We start from the raw sequence: 20,118 nt of genomic DNA, 5'->3' as shown, positions 1-20,118 counted from the left end.
ATTTTGGATATATCGAGTTAAATAAAACATTACTTTTATTTATTTATTTTTAAAAGAAATGTGGCTGCTAGAAAAATTTAAATTATTGATGTAGATGGTATTCTATTTTTATATTTCTGCTCTAGGTTTCAATCTAAGTTTCCTGATTCCACTGCAGGGCCCAGAGGTTGGGGACACTGCTATCAGTGGAAATGGGGATGTATGTGGGGAAAGGCCCTGATCCTTACGGATCAAACCCACAGGGTCTCTGGACAGGTCAGCTAGCCTCACTGGGTCAACCAGGAGGCATCCTAAAGGAGCCCCCAGATGGCAGGATGAGGCTGGCAGAGACCCAGTCAAGCACAGAAAGAACACTTACTTGTCTATGACCTGAAGATGTAGGTCCAGCATGGGTCATGCCACACACTGTGTGCCCAGGTCTCTTGGCACCTCACAAGGAGTTAGTGCAAAGTTGGGCCAAGGCCTGGGTTGCTTTCTGAGGAGCTTCTAAGGCCAGTGTGAGTGAGGATGGCATGCGGAAAGCCCAAGGGGTCACGGCTCATGGTGGTTCTCTCTGCAAGAGAGCGCTGTGGAAGACCTTCATGGGTCTCTGGAATGTCCTTTTGTTAGCAGCACAGAATTCTTTGGAGGAAATCTGCAGAAGTATATCTTTTAAAGGCTTAGCTTTACTTTAATGTACACTTTTACATGTGCGTTTGCAGGCACCTGACCCACTGTTTACAGAGCTGGAAAGAACTGAACTTGGCCTGAAGCTTCTCAAAGTGAGCTGCTTGCTCAGCGCTGGCTGACCTGGGTGATAGGAACCGCGGGAAGGGGAGCTGAGTGAGATTGGAAGGCCAGAAGCCACCAGCAGTCCAGCCACTCCTTCCCAGGTTAATCATCAATGATGGGGTGGCCAGAAGGGCTAATTTTTTCTTTTAGGGAGGTCAAGTCTGTTCCTGCCTCCCTAGTCATTTGACACTAGAAGCCAAGTTTGAGCCCCAAAGTGCTCTGAGGAGCCCAGGTTCACAGAAGTGCCCCGACCCTTTTGAAAAATATACATCCTTCATTATATGGGTCTACATACACACCCCATACACAGAGTGAGAGGCGACAGGCTCTGGCTCCTTTTACCATCTAACAAATCCCTAGCATGTGTGACTGTAGTTCCATGCAGTTCTGAGCGCACAAACCCTGTAACATGAGGCACTGGGGGGCAGGCTGGGCCCCGGGTAGATTGTCCCAGGCTCACTGGGGTGTCTGAATCCCTGAGAAGCCTGTGAGCTCCCCCTAAACAAGGCTGCTTGGTCTGTCAAGTGGCTCCTGGAACAGCAGGACCTTGCAGATCCAAGGACTGTGGGAGACAGATAAATGCCCTTTGCCTTGGCACAAGGTGGGAGCAGAAAACACCAGGGTCCCGTGTCTCAGAAATCTATTCCATGAGGCAGAACAGCCTTTGGAAATAAGAGTTTAAAGTGAGCATAAGGGGCTCTGAGCCCGTAACTTTCTGTTCCAGGACAATATACTGCAGAAACCCTGCATTCCCTTCTCAGGAAAGGGGCAGTGCCTCAGGCAGGCAGCAAGAGCCCCCTGCCACTCAGGAAGCATCTGGACGGAGGCTGAGAGGTAAGTGATGCTGGGTGAGATTATGGTGGGCGGGGACCTGAGCACTGGACGCACTGAGACTCCTTGTGGGGTTTTTTACAGCAGCTGCCTGTGTGGTTATCACCCTGGTTCACGACCCTTAATTCTTTCAGCTCGAAAATGGGTGCTCTAAACTCCTGAAGGTCTTTAGGTCCCAAACCTCTAACCTCTGGCTTGAAACCTTGGTGTTTTCTCAGGTTGATACATCTTCTCTCAGGATACTAAGATAGGATATCATTTCAGAGCCCAGATGGAGTACTGAGTCATAAAGTGTCAGTCAAAGCCTATTAGTTTAGGGACTTGATGTTACAGATGAACCTGAGGTCCACGGAGCTCAAGGCCACACAGCTGGTTTCAACAGACGAGATGGGACCAGGACTCACAGTGCTGGTCCAGTTCTTTGGTCCCCTACTACCCTGCTTGAGAAGTTAGCGAGCTGTCAGAGCCTGCTGTCGACTGTTTTGTCTCTGAGCACTGTGGGCAGCCAGGGGAGCTGGAGATGCTTGCTGGCACCAGAGCAGGGTTCCTAGGTGGTCCTGCCCTCCTCTCGGGTAGATAAAAAGCTGTGCCTACAGTCGAATGCACTGGGATGCAGTGAGGAAAAAAAGGAGTGTGGGGGAGATGAGTAAGGAGAAAACAGTGCGAGAGAGTTGGGGGGATGGGGGCATGTCACCAAAGGAAAGCTCTTCCCTTTGTCTGAAGGGTCTTCGAACTAATGAGGAAACATCGCCACCTGCTGGCCGATGTGGACAAGTGCTTTAGAAAAAGAGTTGAAATGGGCTAACCCAGTGACCAGCTTCCGACCCAACACCCACTGCTTCCTCCCTTCCTTGTTGAGGCAGATGAGCCCTGGCAGGAAGCTGTACTGCCTGTGAACCCCAGGCCAAGGGGGTGCCTTTTGCTCAGGATTAGCTAACAGGGTCTAGAGGTTTGGGTTGAAGATCAACACAGGAGCCACGCCTGCTGAATCACATGGGGTTAGGCCGGGTCCTCCAGCCTACAGGACAGATGGGTTTTTCAAGTCGTTAGTAGAGAAACCGCAAAGACAGCCCTGTTTATAGCCAGCAGTCACCTGCCAGTCCAGGCTTAGGGACAGGGCTCTGTAGGCATTCTCTACTGCCTACACATGACCCTCCCTTCCCAAACTAACCCAGTCATCTGCCTTGTAAGAAATTCTCAGTTAAAAAAAAAAAAAGTCAATGTCTGCTGCTCAAAGGAGCCAGATGAACAGGGCAGGTGTTTTTTAAAAAATTGGGATCAGCAATCACAGGGGCTATTATCTTATTGATGAAGCTCCAGCCATTTGCCAAGGTATATACACATTTTATTTAAAAAAAGTTTACAGTTTTCATTATACACAACTATTAAGAGGTTATAGTCAGAAGAGGCATTTGTCCTGTTGACAGAAGTGCCCACTAGATCATCACAATGCAAGGAGAAAGGTGGAAGGGAGGACAGGGGGCAAGGAAAAAATAAGTGATAAAAAGCTTAGATTTCAATTAAGGGCTGGTAAATCCCTTTTATCTCTTCAAGTATCACACAATATGTACCAAATACAATCAGTAAATAACGGCCATTTCTTCCCAAGCCCACAGCCAAGACGATTATTTGCTGACTTAAGAGAGTCCTGGCCCTTCCTCAGGTGAGTGGAGAACCTGCACCCCTTCCCCAATGGGCCTCCACTCCATCCAGTCCCTAATGGAATCTCCAACGTGTTCAGTGGCCAGAGAAAATATGAGCATGGATTCAGAAGTCCAAAGAAACGCAGGTCTGCGTCCAATCAGAAATAATTTGATTTCAGTCAGTAAGGCCGTGAACCCAGGCAGGAAGTTATGAGATGAATGAAACTCCTAACTTTTGTTAATGGCTTTCACTTTTCTGATTGAGTCCCTAGAACACAGAAGGGTCACATGCCACTTAAAAATCAAACACTAGTTCCCAGAAAGTTGGTGTCTAACACCTTCCCCATGGAGGCTAGCAGAGGATCTGTCTCTCATGATTCTCAGCCATTCCAACAGGATGCCTAATAAAAAGCAAGTGTCAGGTCAAGGCCAACTAGGGCTTCTGGGAGCCTTGTGAGGGGGAAAGAAAGATTCCTTCAGAGGGAGACACTCTTCTGGAGCTTAGATCAGCCTGTTGGCAATTAGAACCGCTTTTGGAGTGGAAGAAAAATGTTAGGTACTGGAGAGATATATGGCAACTTCTGATAATTATCTCACTAATATGAAATGCTGGTAACCTGCACAGTAACCTCAAGGAGGACGATACAATTGAAGACAAAAACGCATAAATGCCAGTGTCTAGGTTGGCTACCATAAAAAGCAACCCGTGAGGCCCCAGTGCTGGGGAGGTTGGAGGCCAGTGGGCCGTGGTGCAGCCATCTCGTTTGTTGTGTTTGGTAAGAGATGGAGCTCAGTCATTTGAACAGGGGCAAAGAATGCTTTGTGCTGATAAACCACAAGGTAGGATTTCAAAAGTGAGGGGTACTAAAGAAGGGAAGGGAGACTGCCGGAAGCAGCTCTGGTCTACCACTACCACCTTTAAAAATACGCAGCCTTTCTGAGGGGCTCTGGACGCTTCTCAAGAGTGTTGCGATGGGACAACGTGGAAAGTATTTTTTGGTGTCATACCACCCTTTGCTCCAGACTCACTCAACCATCTGTTATCGGGGGCCTAGAGTCCTCAGAATCACAGCGTGGCCCTCTTCCAGCTTCCTCTCCTACCTCTCTCAGGCACAGAGAAGGGACAAAAGTTAGTGTAAAAAGGGAGTCTGTTCAGCTTACTAAAAGGCAGTTTCCCCGTGGAAAGGCAAAGCTCCACACAGAGCCTAGCACATGCATGGGACCAAGGTTAGTGCCCAGAAAGCACAGGCTTGAACAGAACGTGTGTGTGTGGGGGTGTTCCACGTGATGCGGGCAGCTATTCCAGGAGCTTCTAGTGCTCACAGAGAAGCCTAAAGGCACCGTCACCACACAGACTTGGGTGGGCGCGCACACACACGTGCACACACACACTGCAGCCACACTCATATCAGCTTCTGAACCCCTGCAACTGCCCCCAACGAATCTCCAACTGGGAAATTCTGCACCACCAGAGACTCCTAGCGCTGGTGCTCACGAGTGCAGGTGAGCGGGTGTCTTTTTGTTAGATCAACATGCATTTAAGCTGGGGAGTAGAGCTGCGGCACTGCTCACGAACCTTCCCTAAACTTGCTTCTACTAGTTTTGTTTGTTTGTTCTCTGACAAGATTAAAAGCAATTTTTATCCGGACATTATTTTTTTTTGAAAGGTAATTAGAACACTATTATTTATACAATATTGAAAAAATACAATTTTTTATTGTTTGAACTCAAATCACCACCCAGCACTTTAAGCCTACCCTAAGTCGCACCTACAGATTACGGTTTTAGCACAAGCAAACTGCTAATTCAGCAGGTAAGCAAGTTAGACAGTGCCAGCAGAGACCCTCCCTCCCCCAAGTAATGAGAAGACAACGTGCTAGATAAGAGTTAAAGTACACCATTACATGTTAAATAGTTCATACTACCCTTCCAACAAGCCACAAATGCTAGAGAGAGAACTCAGTACATGAACTAACCACAGCCCTACTTAACTGCACTTTTAATTTTTTTTTTTAAAGAAAACCTTTTGCTTCATGCCCGTAATTAACATAAGTAAATTATTTGCTTTTTATTTAGGAAAATAATCATGCTAAAAGCAGGTTGTACTTTATATAGATTTTCAAAGAAAAGATTGATTGTGCTTTCTGAATAAAAAAGATAGGGTATCTTCCAACCTCAATGACTCATATCTTGTGGAATATAGCACTTCTAAACTAAAAACACACATCAAAAAGAAAGATTAAATTCTCCCAGTAGGACATTCAAAAGTCATCTTTAGAAGATTTTAGGATTGGCTAATTCTGCTATTGTCCTATTGGTTGTGGCAAAAAAACAAAAACAAAACTCCACAGAGCTACTGTCTGAAGTTCTCCAAATTCAGCAGGCAACACTCAGATCTGAAAGAAACTCTGCCAGCAACCTGGACACATGGTTAGCTGAGTAAACATTTGATTAGCAGGCATTGAAACTGTCTGATTTCCTTTTAACATATACAGGAGAGAAAATTCTCTTCCTTCAAAACCTGTTCTACATCGTATTTCTGAATCCTTTCCTCCTATTCAGTCTCAGGAAAAAAAAAAAGCTGTTTTTCCCATGGAGAGTCACTTTGGGTACAAGAACCTTTATTTGTTCCAATTATTACTCATTATAAATTTAGAATGTGTGTTGGGTCTGCAATACCCGTTTCCCCTTTCCACAGGCAGATGATGACCGGGCTGCTGTCAAGAGTGCCAGCAGAAGGGAACACACAATCACAACGTGAGTGAGAGGACCCAGGAGGCACAGCCGCCAGCTGGGTCTTCTTCCCGAGTCTAACGGTCCGCTGAGCGGCTGTCCAAGGGGGAGGCCATCTCTTGGAAGGTGAAGATTAAATGTGCAACCTAAGCACGATACACACACACGCACACACACCAAAATTAAAAAAAAAAAACCACCACCACCACCCCGAAACCTTGAAACAAAAACCCCCACGAGCACCCTCAAAGTTAAAGCTCTCAGTCCAGGGCAGCGGTCTCACAGTGGCCAACAGCACGATGAGGGCGGACTCTGCCACGTGAGAGCAAACTTCTTCCCAGTCACTTTTCTCCTCCTGTCCTGTCCTCTCAAAAAATGGTCTGGAATATAAGTTCTAACCCCAAGAAAAAAGAATCAGATTCAGCAAAACCATTTCCAAAAGGTTCTCCAAAGCAAAAAAAACAAAACAAAACAAAACAAAACACTTGTGGCTGCAGGGCCTGGTAGCAAGAAAGGCAGAAATCTACATATAAAAATGTACTTAAAATCCAAGTCAAAAAAAATTGTTTTAAGTTTCAATACTCCAATGAGCTCCCTGTTTTATATTGTTACTCCACAGAAGTGGGGCCACCTGGGGTGCACAGGAAGGGGCAGCTCTGATCCTGATGTGGCTGGCTCTAAATGCTCCCACAGCAGGCCTTTTCCTCCCCAATTTTTTCCTTTCCGTTTTGAAAAAGCACTATTCTATCTTCACGTCCGAGAGCTGGTTGGTTTTGGTTTGTTTCTTTGGAACCATCAATAAAAGAAGCAACTTTTCCCTGTTATTTTGACTCAGGCCTATCTATCAGAGCGGCTATTCCTTTTGACAGTTCAGGAGCACACAGGCTGACTTGGCCAAATGGACTTATCAATGCATGCATTCGGACCGCATATTGCTACCAAAATGGAATGTGGGAATATGCTATGCACCTCAGGTTGAGAAATGACCAAGAAATCAAGATCTAAAGGGTGATATATAATATATATATATCAATGCTATTATTCATAAAAACCTTGTTTAGTAATAAAAAAAATTGCTTTGTTTAAATATGAATATTATAGTCTGCTTCTCATGGTTAGGAAATAATAGTCTTTCTGAAAAGCAGGTGCTTTTTCTACTACAACTCCATATCCTGGGCCTCGTCTTCCGAAAAGTCAGACATAGAACTCTCCGACGAGCTGTCTCCAGTGCCCTCTTCCTGCTCTTTCAGTGCCTCCTCCGTTGCATATTTCTGGATGTACTCTGCAGGGGGGTGGAGAAGAAAAAACACGGTAAGCGGCGGGCATGTGCTTCAGTGGCCCCCAAAGCTGCCAAGTCCAAGGGAGCCTCACGCTGTCCCTATGCTGCAGGCGTGGGGGACAGACTGACAAAGACGGCAGTCATTACAGTCACTAGACTATAAGCACAGGGGGAAGCTGCACACGGAGATGTCTCTGGATGTTATGCGTTTTGCCCCCTTGGTAAGAGAGGCAGAGCTGAACACTTGATTGGCAGGGGAACAGATACTGCACCACCATCTTCAAGTCTACCGTGGGCACGTATGAGATAGCTGACCACCCCTGGCATCAGCAGCAAGGCTCAGGACAGCTGGCACACATCTGGGGCCCCGTCCTCCAGCCAAGGTGCTCTCCCTCTCTCCTTGCTGTCTACTGATATGGCTGCACTCCTCCAAACTTGATGGACCAGGGAAACGCAAACCCCACACTTTCTTTTTACTTCCTATATTCATAAACTATTCACCGCTCTCCCCCTCCCCAGACAGAACAGGGCTAATTATGATTTCATAGTCATGTATAAGGAAATCCCCCGTCATTTTTTAGGGTTGCAGTTATGTAATTATAGTCAGCCCAAATCTATTATTTTAGAAGTAGGTTTTAGTCTAAACAGATCCTGCCTGTCAGGTTTTGAAGCAGTGGGTGAAAACAGTCTCTCGATCTGCTCAGGAATGAGCTGCTATCTGGGGACACAGAGAGCCTGAGTGTGACTTCACCACCTATTCATTTATTTACCTGAAGATTTACGCTGTTGTAGCCTAGGCTGCATCTGCTGGTTCAAAAAATGTTAAGAACTGCTGAATAAACAAACTTTTCCTAAAAGCTCCAGGTGCGGACGGTTTTCAAGTAAACAGCCTATGCATAATATGAAAGGACAGGACAGACTCCCACCCAGAAAAACACATCCTCACGTCCGTATGCTGGTTGTCCCCCCTCTGGAGTGGTGGCGATGAGAAGAGAAGGTAAATGGGCCAAGTCTGAATGATTCGGTGCAGGGCCAGGGAAAAGTTTTTTTTATATTTTCAAAGGATTGTTTTTAAAAAAAAGAAAAGAAAAGAAGAGTATGTGACAGAGACCATATGTGACCAAATCTGGGCCTTAACAGAAGAAGTTTGCAGGCTTCTGACTTACACCCCTGCAGATTCACTATCCTTAAATTTCATGCTGAAAACAGGATTTCAAAAGTCCCTGGCTAGGTAGGAATCTGCCTTAATTCTTAGTGTGAGAGAAACGTTTACTGAAGTCTTAGAAATTTTATTTTTACTCTCTGATGGGCTGGCTACTTTGTTTCTTTGCAGAAAGCAGTTGCTGCATAGTGACACTGCTCTCAGATGCTGTAATTCCACACTATCAGTGCATTCAAGGAGACCATCCTATATTAAGGGCTTACTGGGAGGAGGCTTTTCAGGAGACAAAGAAATGAAGAGCAAGGTCACTGATGAGCAGACGACACACAAAAAAGCAGTTAGGGGGTTAAGTGCCAGGCAAAGGGATGCGGGAGGAAGGGACTGTGGTCCTGGAGAGCCAGGAAGGCAGTATCTGCCCTGAACCTTCAAGCAGCTCCTTGAAGCAGCGTAGGAGATGCCACCCCAGGGGAAAGGCGTAGACAGCCCCGCCCCAAGCACTGGGGAGGAGGAAGTGGCTGGGATGTTGAGACTCATTCAGATAGAACTACGTTTCTCTTTTAAAAAATCTGAGGCAAAAAAGGCAAAAGGTACAGGTTTGCTACAGTTGGACAGTAGGTACATAGTTAAGTTATTCTGCTTTTCTGCATGGCTGAAAACTCTCCCTGACCAACTAAGGAAGCAGATACAGTTGGGTATCTGAAACTCTTTGGAAAGCTCCAGTGGTACCCCGTCCTACAGACAGTTCAATATCTACAAGATAAAACAGCACCAACTAACTATGAATCACACGCACGGTAAGAAAGGGTACACTTACCTACGCTGACACTGAAGCAGTAAGGGGTGAATTAGCTTCCTAATGGGTAGGTGGAGTGGGGCGGTGAAGGGAGAGACCGAACCGAAGTCTGGGACAGGAAAAGTTCTCAGAAAGGCAAGGGGTAAAAATACCACAGCTGCAGGGAGGAAAATGGGTCTTGAGAAAAACCCAAATGAAGAAGAGAGGAGGTCACGGATTCAGCAGAAGAGGGGAAAAGCAGCTGGATTCCATGAGTTTCAGGGAAGGAACAGAGAAGTTTGAGAATTAAGGGAAATAAACAGCAGGCCTCTAAAGGAGTCCACAGGAGCAGATGAAGGCTTTTGACACGGGGAGATCTCTGACAGTCTGGGGATGGTGGGGAACCAGGAGGAGGAGGAGGACTAACAATGCTAAGAGGAAGGGGATAAATGGAGAATAAGATCATGTTGGTGGGGGGACTGGGTCTGAGAAATAAGACAGGATCTCCTATTTCCTATAGGAGGAACCAGAAAAGATGGGGATATATATATAAAGGTATATTCATATGCCTATAAATAAATAAATATATATATACACACACATATATAGCTTTAAATATATATATATATGTATAAAGGTACAGGAGGAAGCTGGGGTGCACTCAGGTCTGGTAGTCATGATCTTCTCAGGTTACTAAGGCCACAAAGTGAAACTAATGTTTTGGATCTAGAGCCCCTTAAGCTGGAGCTCGCTGCTTGAAGATAGAAATGGAGGTTAGGTTCCTATAGCAGATATGTACTGAAACAGGAAAAGTGCCAGAGGCATGATGACTGTAAGAACTGCAGAAACATGCTCTGCATAGAGATATCTGTGGATTGCAGACACTAAGTGATTCTTATGTCAAAATAATACAGTCTCGTAACAGAATTTTATCTGGTTGAAAAGGAAATACATGTTTTCTTGAAATATATGTTTCTTTGGCTATGTCAATATTCTGGCTACATAAATTAGATATTAATTGGCAAAGCACTTGAGACTTAGGTTAAGTTAATTAGAATAGATTTATTTGTATTTTATTTCAACACAAAGTACCAAATACCCTAAGAGACTAGGGTAGAATGAGAAAACAAAGGAAAAATACTGTTCAACAAACAGCCCCAGATGACCCCATCTGTCTCATACTTTCACATTTGAGAGTGAAGACCCATGCATTCTGGGCTCTCAAATTATTTCTACTGCCATCTCTTGCAAATGTACTCGGAGGGCTGGCCACTTTGCAGAAGCTCCTATTCTGAGTAGCTCTGCAGATGAACAAGTCAAGCTAAAAACTGGGTAAAAACCAATGCCTGCCGTTTGTTAAGAAGAGCCTGTTTTCATGGACTTTGAACGCCTCTCCTTTCTTGTAGAACTTTATGTATCTAGACCTTCCACCATGACAGTTCTCAAACATCTACAGAGGTAAAAGAGGGTGACGAATGCCAGTAACCCTGTGTGTAGCTTTAGCGGCCCTTTCACAACCCCACTTTCATTTTAATGAGATTCGTGTCTCATTCGCACGTGCGCCTAAGAACGGGAAAACAGGATTCTAAATCCTAAAGGATGAGCTAACTAGCACCACATATCTCAGCTTCAACAGCACATTTTCAAGCTTTAATAGAAAAATCCACAGCCCCAAAGCGCTGGGACAAATACCTGCAGCACAAGAGAAAAGTACCTTAGATGTAAGCTTCCCCAAATGCAAGCAAGCCAGTATGGGAACAAGAAAAGAGTTCTTGGGTAATTGGGTAATTTTTAATCAATGGGTAAAATGATATAATTTTTTAAAAAAATCTAATGATGAATTCAATAATTATTCCCCAACTCTCAAAGTTAACTGATGTCCTGAAAGGCCAAGATGATTTCATGTATTTAAAAAATGTGAGATTATGCCTTTCAATTAATACTTTACCCCCAAGTAAATTTTCTAAATTACAAGACAAGAGGAAGCAAGTGAAGGTAAAAGTTCTTTCCGATAGGGGGTCACAGGGATTTCTGGCAGGGTTACGTCTGCTTCTACCCAGCTTCTACCCAACTCGTAAGTCTCCATTTCCTCATCCTTTGTTATTTTGCTTTCTCCTCTTTGTTGAAACCTTCAGCTTTCTAAAGGTGTCTCTGGCCCTTGAATCTATAGAGGCTAGTGAGCTCTGCTTCAGCCCAGAGCTGTCCCTTTTTAGGCCTAAGAAAAATTAGGAGTAACTAAGAAGGGTTTTAAATGATGAACACCTAACAGACTTAAGTTCTTTTGTCTCCAGGCTAAGCTATTTGCCTTACCTTTAATTTTCTGCTTGTATTCTTCTGGTCGATGGAGGTACATAGCTGCAGCGTCACCATTGAGAGGATCTATGGGGTTGGGATAGGCCAACAACTGGGGCAGGAAGGACTCAAATATATTGGTAAGATCTGAAAAACAAACAGAAGTATGTCACATGCGTCAAGTGTGCCAAGTTCACCTAAAATTCATTTGACTTCAGTAGTCAAAGCTTCTTACCTTCCAACATATTTAACTACATGGATATTTTTCCATAAAACTGTGGTCTATTACATGTGACTTATATTACATATCATTTCAACACTAATTTTAAAATTTAATTTTAATTTGAAGAAACAGATAAAGGTACACTTGATATTCTCTATGAAAGGCAATTGTCCCAATTCTAATTCACTCCACTCTGTAAACTGTGAATTCAGAAATACCACAAGGTTTATTAAAACTTGTGCCCCAACACTGTATAAACACTCTACATTCTTACAAAGTGAGCAGTTAATTTCTTAGCATCGACTTTTTCTATGATTTTGGAAATCCCCATTCTGAAAAGTATTCAAGCACCAGGTCTCATGAGAACCAAATACAATTTTAAGGGCCTTGACACTTAATCCAATTCTCCTAACTTCTAATGGAGGTAAATATAATCAGTTTTTCAATTATTCTGGGCATTGAGGGTAGGAACCTATATGGACCATTTAAAATCATAAACCATTGTAAAACAGATAAGTACCAACTTACTCCTTTTATTAATACTCATTTAAATAAACATTAACTCCCTCCTTGCCAGATTCAGCATAAGGTGCTCAGTGTACACAGATGACATCCACATACACAGAAAAAACAACAAAACCCTGCAGTTACCTAGCATTTTATGAAGGAAGTAGGCCTTGAAAACTTCTTAACACAGCCACATAACTTTAGAGATGCTCTAACTTCCATCCTATTTGCTACTCAGTTAGCAGACAGTGAACTGTGGAACCTTAGCACTTCCATCTCTTTGCCCACTCTAAGTTACTCACCATGTTTTATAAAAAAACATTTCTGTTTCTGGAGGGAATGCTGAAGAATAGTAGCATAAGAACTACTTTTCAATTTATTCTGCTCTTTTCATGGACTTTGTTTTAGAGTGGGCACTTTCATGCAGTATTATAAGTGAATGTTTTGTCAAGCCACATCATTTTAGTGATTCCCAGCCAGGGGAGATTTTGCTTCCCTGCGGCCACTTTAGCAAGGTCTAGAGAAATCTTTGGCTGTCACAACTGTGTGGGGGAAGAAGTAGGGGAGGTTGGGGTGCCACTAGCATCTAGTGGACAGAGGCCGGGGATGCTGCTGAAATATCTTACAATACAGTGCACAGGACAGCCCTCCATGATAATTATCTGGGACCAAACTGTTAACAGTGAAACACCCTGGTCTAGATAAAAGGGGCCAGCAAACTTTCGTAAAAGCCCAGAGCAAACATTAATTTAGGCTTGGTGGGCCATACTTGGTCGGTCACAGCTACTCAACACTCAGCTCTGCCATGTAGCACAAAAGAAGCCATAGATAACTGATAAACAAATGTGTGTGGCTGTGTGCCAATAAACCTTTACATACAAAATCAGGCAGCCAAAGTTTGCTGACCTCTGCTCTAGAAAAATCCTACAAGAAGCAGACTGTTCTTGTCACTATAAGGTTAAAAAGCTGAGCACTCAAAAAACTCTATGACATCATGGATAGACCGGAACAGCATTATGTTAAGTGAAATAATTCAGACAAATACTGTATGGTCTCACATGTGGACTCTTAAAAAAAAAAAAGAGGAAGAAACAAATAGCAAACAGACTGGTGGCTGCCAGAGATAGTGGAGTTGAGGAGGGCAAAACAGCGAAGGATGTAAAAGGCATACATTTTCAGCTATAGAATAAATAACTCCTGGGAATCTAATGTACAGCACGGTGACTACAGTTAATAACTGGACTGCATGTTTGAAAGTTGCTAAGAGAGGAGATCTTAGAAGTTCTCATCACAAAGAAGAAAAATGTTTTCCTTTAGTATGTATGGTGGCAGCCATTAACTAGGCTTAATGCAGTGATCATTTCTCAACATGTATAAAAACATTAAATCATGTTGTACATCTGAAATGTCATATATCAATTATACTTCAATAAAACAAGAAACAGAAAAACAAAACAAAGCCTATGACTGCTCTGTTCATTAGAACTTTCTGCAATGATGACAATGTTCTGGATCTGCTACTAATATGGAAGCCACTAGAAACATGGCTACTGAGCACGTGAAATATAGCTGGTTTGACTGTGAGGACTTAGTTTTTCATTTTATTTAATTCTCCTTAATTTAAATAACATGTGGCTAGTAGATCCCATATTGGACAACTCAGGTCTGGAGAGTGCTCTATGGAGAATCCCACGATGGCCAAGTGTGTTAGTTGCACAGTCGTGTCCAACTCTTTGCGACCCCATGGACCCCGCCCCCCAGGCTCCTCTGTCCATGGAATTCTCCAGGCAAGAATTTTGGAGTGGGTAGCCATTCATCCCCTTCTCCAGGGCATCTTCCCCACCCAGGGATTGAACTTAGGGTCCCCTGCACTGCAGGCGGATTCTTTACCATTTGAGCCGCCAGGGAAACCCCTAGCACAGTCCTGTTCTCACGTGCAGACACTGATGCAGAGCAGGTTTACCTTCAACCCCAAGTTAGGGACTTGGTGTTACTGATGAGGCTAATTTTCCAAAGAACCACGTTACAGTAAAATTCTCACATACCAGAAAACAAATGTGGTATGTTAATCAAAAAAGAAAACAAAAATGACCCTCCAAGATAGCCCCAACCATCCAGCAGGACTTTTCACTGCTGTTTTTTTTTTTTTTAAAGGAAGCAACATATTTAATAAACCAACTGATGGTACGAAATAATTGAAAACTATTTGTAAAGCTAAGGGACAGAGAAAAATGCTTATGTTCTAATATTGAATAGAAAAAGTCTGTAGGATATTATGTTCTCTAGAGTTACAATGATGTACACAGTATGATGCATAAGAATATTTTTAAAGTTATGTCAAATTACAACAAGCTTGTAATTTCTACTTTTCATACTTCAAATAACACTTAACCTTTTTTTAACTTTTAAAAATAGCCATTTGCCTATAAATATGTACTTTCTACTTTAACTTATGTTTGAAACATTTAATAAAACATGACAAGTCTAAAAAAAATTTTCCTCTCTTTATCTTTTAGTAGGTGGGTTATCAAGGCAATGGTAGAAAATGTTAAAAGGTAAGCAAATTAAGGGACTTTGTGGGTAGCTCAGCTGGTCAAGAATCCGCCTGCAATGCAGGAGACCCCGATTTGATTCCTGGAATGGGAAGATTCCCTGGAGAATGGATAGGCTACCCACTCCAGTATTCATGGGCTTCCCTGGTGGCTCAGATGGTAAAGAATCTGCCTGCAATGCAGTAGGTTGGGAAGATCCCCTGGACTGGGCTTCCCAGGAGGTGCTCGTGATAAAGAACCCACCTGCCAATGCAGGTAGACATAAGAGATGACAGTTTGATCCCTGGGTCAGGAAGATCCCCTGGAGGGAGGGTACCCACTCCAGTATTCTTGCCTGGAGAATCCCATTGACAAGAGGAGTCAAGCAGGCTGCAGCCCATTGGGTCGTACAGAGTCGGACACAACTGAAGTGTCTCAGCACCAAGCAAATTGAGAAAAAAAAATAAGGGGTGCGAACCCCGAGTTTCACAGCTTAAACAAGATCCCAGCACAGACAGAGTTACAATAACACTAACGATAGTGACGGTAATAGTACTGGCAGTGAGAGTGTACACTTACACAGCCTTTACTACAAGCCAGGCCCTGTGAACACCTTACATACATACTCGTTTCACTACAGCCAGTGAGGTAGGCACCATTACCATCACCATTTTACATACAGGGGAAATGAGGCAGAGAGAGGGGTTAGGGGCCATGGGACTAGGTTTCAAACCTGGGCTTCTGCACTATGCTGCTTCTGTTAGTGGATAAAGGAACATTGTTCTCAACCATGATGGCACAAGATCCCTACATCTCTGGATATCCCCCTCCCCGAAGGGTTTCCTTCTCGTATGTTCAAGGCCAACAGGATGGTCTCTAAGCAGAGCATGTTCAGGAGTTTCTTGGTTGAACTGTCAGATGTTTCTTCACGTAGCCCAGCCCCAGGAAGGAGCTAAGGCCATCCCCAGATACACACGCATAGTAAACTGGGGCCTCTCCTGCCACATGAGCATTCCAGGTGCTGCCCCCAGAAGATTGACAGCTGAATGTTCCTATCAAATGGAAAAAAAAAAAAAAAACTTGAAGATTTTACTCTTTGTAAGTTCAAAAGTGTTTCAGGACTTGAGAAATATTGCAGACACCAGGTCTCATAACTAGGTGTTTCATGTGGTCCAGGAAAAGACTTTATACCCTTCCCCACTACTTTTAAGTTTTTCAAGCTATCAATAGATGGCTTTGCCTATGTATTTGTTCCAAACAAATAAAAGAACCCTCAATTATTGCTTTTTCCCTCTTGTGTCTGTTGTCTTCCTATATTAATAAACTTTTGATCCATTTTACAGAGGTGCTGAGTCACGCCTCTAAAGACAGAACAGAAAAGAAAAGTATGTAGCCCAGTTTCGGGGAAGACGGCTGATTCTGGAGGCCAAGATGCTGCGGCCACGGCCACTGCAAAGCAGCGAAGCACTCCTGAGAGTGGCTGACAGAGCGGCTGGCCACTGAGAGGGCCCTCCCCAAAGAAACATCTCTCAAACAGGCAGATGTGCACAGTATCTTCTTTCAAGATAAACATTTTGGCAGGAGAGACATAAACCATAAACCAAGTATCAAATAAAGATACTCATCTTTGGAAAAATCCATCACAATAAAAGTTTTTTCCCCTAGAACTGTTAATAATAAAAAAACTTTGATCAGTTCCAAAGTCTTTTAAAAAACACCGACCTTTCACTTTTTGAAAGGGAGAGAGCCAGACATGGATCACCCAATCTAGAGATTACAGTCAGCTGGCTCCATTACTGGATACCTTAATTTTTAAAGCAAGTCCCAAGATCCCTGAGAAGTATGGTTTATGATGAGCAAACAGCTTTCCTTTTCCCTTGAACTAAATCAGCACTTAACAAAATGTAGTCCATTAGGACTGAGTCTTCAGCCTGATCTTACAGTATTAATGTTAACAATATTACTACCCTCATAGCTCAGTTCTGTTGTTCAGTCGCTTAGTTGTGTCCGACTCTTGGTGACCCCATGGACTGGAGCACATGAGGCTTCCCTGTCCTTCACTATCTCCAGGAGTTTGCTCAAACTCATGTCTATTAAGTTGATGCAAGAATACTGGAGTGCGTAGCCATTCCCTTTTCCAGGGGATGTTCCTGATCCAGGGACTGAACCCAGGTCTCCTATACTGCAGGCAGATTCTTTACCATCTGAGTCACCAGGGAAGCCATATAGCTCAGTTTAGGCATATACACTAATGGTTCATATCCATATTTAATTATAAGAAAGAGAGTTCTAGAAAAACATTCTACTTCTGCTTTATTGACTACACCAAAGCCTTTGACTGTGTGGATCACAACAAACTGTGGAAAATTCTTCAGGAGATGGGAATACCAGACCACCTGACCGGCCTCCTGAGAAATCTGTATGCAGGTCAGGAAGCAACAGTTAAAACCGGACATGGAACAACAGACTGGTTCCAAATAGGGAAAGGAGTACGTCAAGGTTGTATATTGTCACCCTGCTTATTTAACTTATATGCAGAGTATATCATGAGAAATGCCAGGCTGGATGAAGCACAAGCTGTAATCAAGATTGCTGGGAGAAATATCAATAACCTCAGATATGCAGATACACCACCCTTGTGGCAGAAAGTGAAAAAGAACTAAAGAGCCTCTTGAAAGTGAGAGAGAGAAAAACAGCTGGCTTAAAACTCAACATTCAGAAAACTAAGATCATGGCATCTGGTCCCATCACTTCACGGCAAATAGATGGAACAATGGAAACAGTAACAGACTTTATTTTCTTGGATCCAAAATCACTGTAGATGGTTACTGCAGCCATGAAATTAAAAGATGCTTGCTCCTTGGAAGAAAAGCTATGACCAACCTAGACAGTATATTAAAAAGCAGAAACATTACTTTGCCCACAAAGGTCCATCTAGTCAAAAAGCTATGGTTTTTCCAGTAGTCATGTATGGTTGTGAGAGTTGGACAATTAAAAAAGCTGAGCGCTGAAGAATTGATGCTTTTGAACTGTGTTGTTGGAGAAGACTCTTGAGAGTCCCTTGGACTGCATGGAGATCAAACCAGTCCACCCTAAAGGAGATCAGTCCTGAATATTCATTGGAAGGACTGATGCTGAAGCTGAAGCTCCAATACTTTAGCCACCTGATACAAAGAACTGACTCACTGGAAAAGACCTTGATGCTGGGAAAGATTGAAGGCGGGAGGAGAAGGGGATGACAGAGGATGAGATGGTTGGAGTGCATCACTGACTTGAAGGACAGACTTGAGTTTGAGCAAGCTCCCTGGGAGTTGGGATGAACAGGGAAGCCTGGCGTGCTGCAGTCCATGGGGTCGAAAAGAGTCAGACATGACTGAGTGACTGAACTGAATTATTAAAAACACTCAAATCATATTGATCTCTTACCAAAAGCAGCAGTTACCCAACTCGGTCTAGAGCAATGGTTCTTCAGCGAGTCTAGGTCCTGGATGTTCATCCATTAGAATTACTCACGGAGTTTTTCCTATGTACCCTAGGGATTCTGATTTAGGATTGGTTGGCATCAGCATGAGAGTGATATGTGTACAGAAATGCACCACTTACCCTACCCACAACGACCAAATGAGAAGAGTTATGTGCTGGTGGGTTCTTTAGCTCAAGAAAATGTTTAGGTCTTGGCAGCTAAGCTGCTGCAGAGGCTCTAATTTAGGGGCACTCCCTGACCCTTTCATCATTTTTTTTCTCCTGCACACTGCTATCACCATCACTTCCTCCAAGTGGAAGCATTCCAAACTATAAGTAGGAAAGGCAGGTCTCTTCCTCTCTGCATCTCAATTTCTTCATCTACAAAAAGAGAAGTATAATACCACAATTCCTTACAAGAAATATACATCTCTAGAAATGATTCTAAAATAGTCTTTGAACTGAACCAAAATATTTAGACTAAAATATTAATACAAATATGCCATCTTCTCAGAAGAAATTTCAGTTACCTGCATCCCTCAAGTGATACGTATTAAAAATTAAAATGAATCACACGCACAAAAATGTACCAATTCTTAAAGTAAAACCACCCTACTCCAGGTGACTCACTAAAAGATGGGTACGTGGCTTAAGGGAGACGACACATAGGAGAGGATGAATCACGTTATCTCATGTTTTATTCTTGGCTGTTTATGAACCAGTGGCCGTAAGTTATTTCTTCTTCCTCTATTTCCTTTGAACATTAAAATGGAAACTTTTGTAAAGCATGCTGCTATCTTCAGGTTAAAACCTTGTGGATGCCAAAGCTTGACGTGGTCAGCCCCACCAGGAACCACAACCACCAAGCAGGCAGTCCTCTTAGAGACCTAAACGTCATAATCTTTGTTTTTCATATTTAACATCCAAAATGCTGTGACTCAGAAAATACCACCACTGTCCAGCACAGTCATGGACAGGTACCACCAACCGTAAGAGCCCTCCTCCATTCTCCAATGCCACCTCTCCTGCCCGCTTTTCTCGCCATCCTTCAGATGCCCAAGGCCCTGGGTTCCTTCTTATTAAAGCTAAACAAACATACAGAAAAAACTTGTTTGGAAAGACATCAGCCACCTGCACAGCAATGTGAATTCTGTGGTCTTTGTATTAATATAAAGAGTGTATTTTACACTCTTATTCCAGGAAGTTCATCATCTCACAATTTTAAAGAAAATATGTCTATGATGATAACTACCAAACCAGTCTTTTACATTTCTGGTCTTAAACTTGACATGGCCTACAATTATTTCCCTGAATATTCCTTTCTCCTAACACCTGCGTTGACTGCTCTAAACCTGTGGAAGGACCTTGGTTAGGCTTTCCTCCTCTATTCCACGTACTCAATCAATTTTCCAGACTCACTATTTACCTTAGTGAAATGCCTTTAGTTCCTCTTCTATTTCCCCTGGCATGTAACTATATCAAATCAAATATATCTTTCTGGCCACACCACACAGTTTCGGGATCTTAATTCCCTTATCAGGGATTGAACCCAGGCCATGGCAGTGAAAGCGCCAAGTCCTAACCTCTAGACCCCCAGGGAAGTCTCCCAGTCTATCTTTCTAGACCTGCATCAGGACAATCATCTCTGGCTTCAACCTTCCAGTCTCCAAATGCTAGTCTTTGGAACCAGAGAACATGTCCTTAATACAATCACTCAGGTTATTTCCCATCAAGAGCAAGTTCCTCTTGTTTTTCCTACAGTACTTTGTATTCCAGAAGCATGTTATCCAAACAAACATATTTTACTGACTGTCTCCCTCCAAAGAGAAGGACCCTTGGCTTCCCAAGCTGAGAGTCACTGAGTTAGCCACAACTCCCTAACGTGTTAAACTGTTTTGTAATTCAATAGGAA

General features: G+C 43.3%; 1 protein-coding gene across 2 annotated transcripts in view; it reads right to left on the bottom strand.

Moving 5' to 3' along the window:
• Positions 2,926-20,118, bottom strand: part of UBE2H (ubiquitin conjugating enzyme E2 H) — a 101,043-nt gene continuing 83,850 nt past the window's right edge. For both annotated transcript variants that reach the window (XM_018046929.1, XM_005679467.3), the window contains 2 exons: positions 11,502-11,630; positions 2,926-7,260 (listed from right to left, as the gene is read on the bottom strand). In XM_018046929.1, the coding sequence (XP_017902418.1) occupies positions 7,136-7,260; positions 11,502-11,630 (254 nt within the window). In that variant the 3' untranslated portion in view covers positions 2,926-7,135. The remainder of the gene's footprint in view (positions 7,261-11,501; positions 11,631-20,118) is intronic.

This window comes from Capra hircus, chromosome 4, assembly GCF_001704415.2.
Source record: "Capra hircus breed San Clemente chromosome 4, ASM170441v1, whole genome shotgun sequence".
NCBI classification, from domain to species: Eukaryota; Metazoa; Chordata; class Mammalia; order Artiodactyla; family Bovidae; genus Capra; species Capra hircus.
The sequence above is the reverse complement of the archived record's forward strand: the minus strand, read 5'-3'. Positions and strand labels throughout refer to the sequence as shown.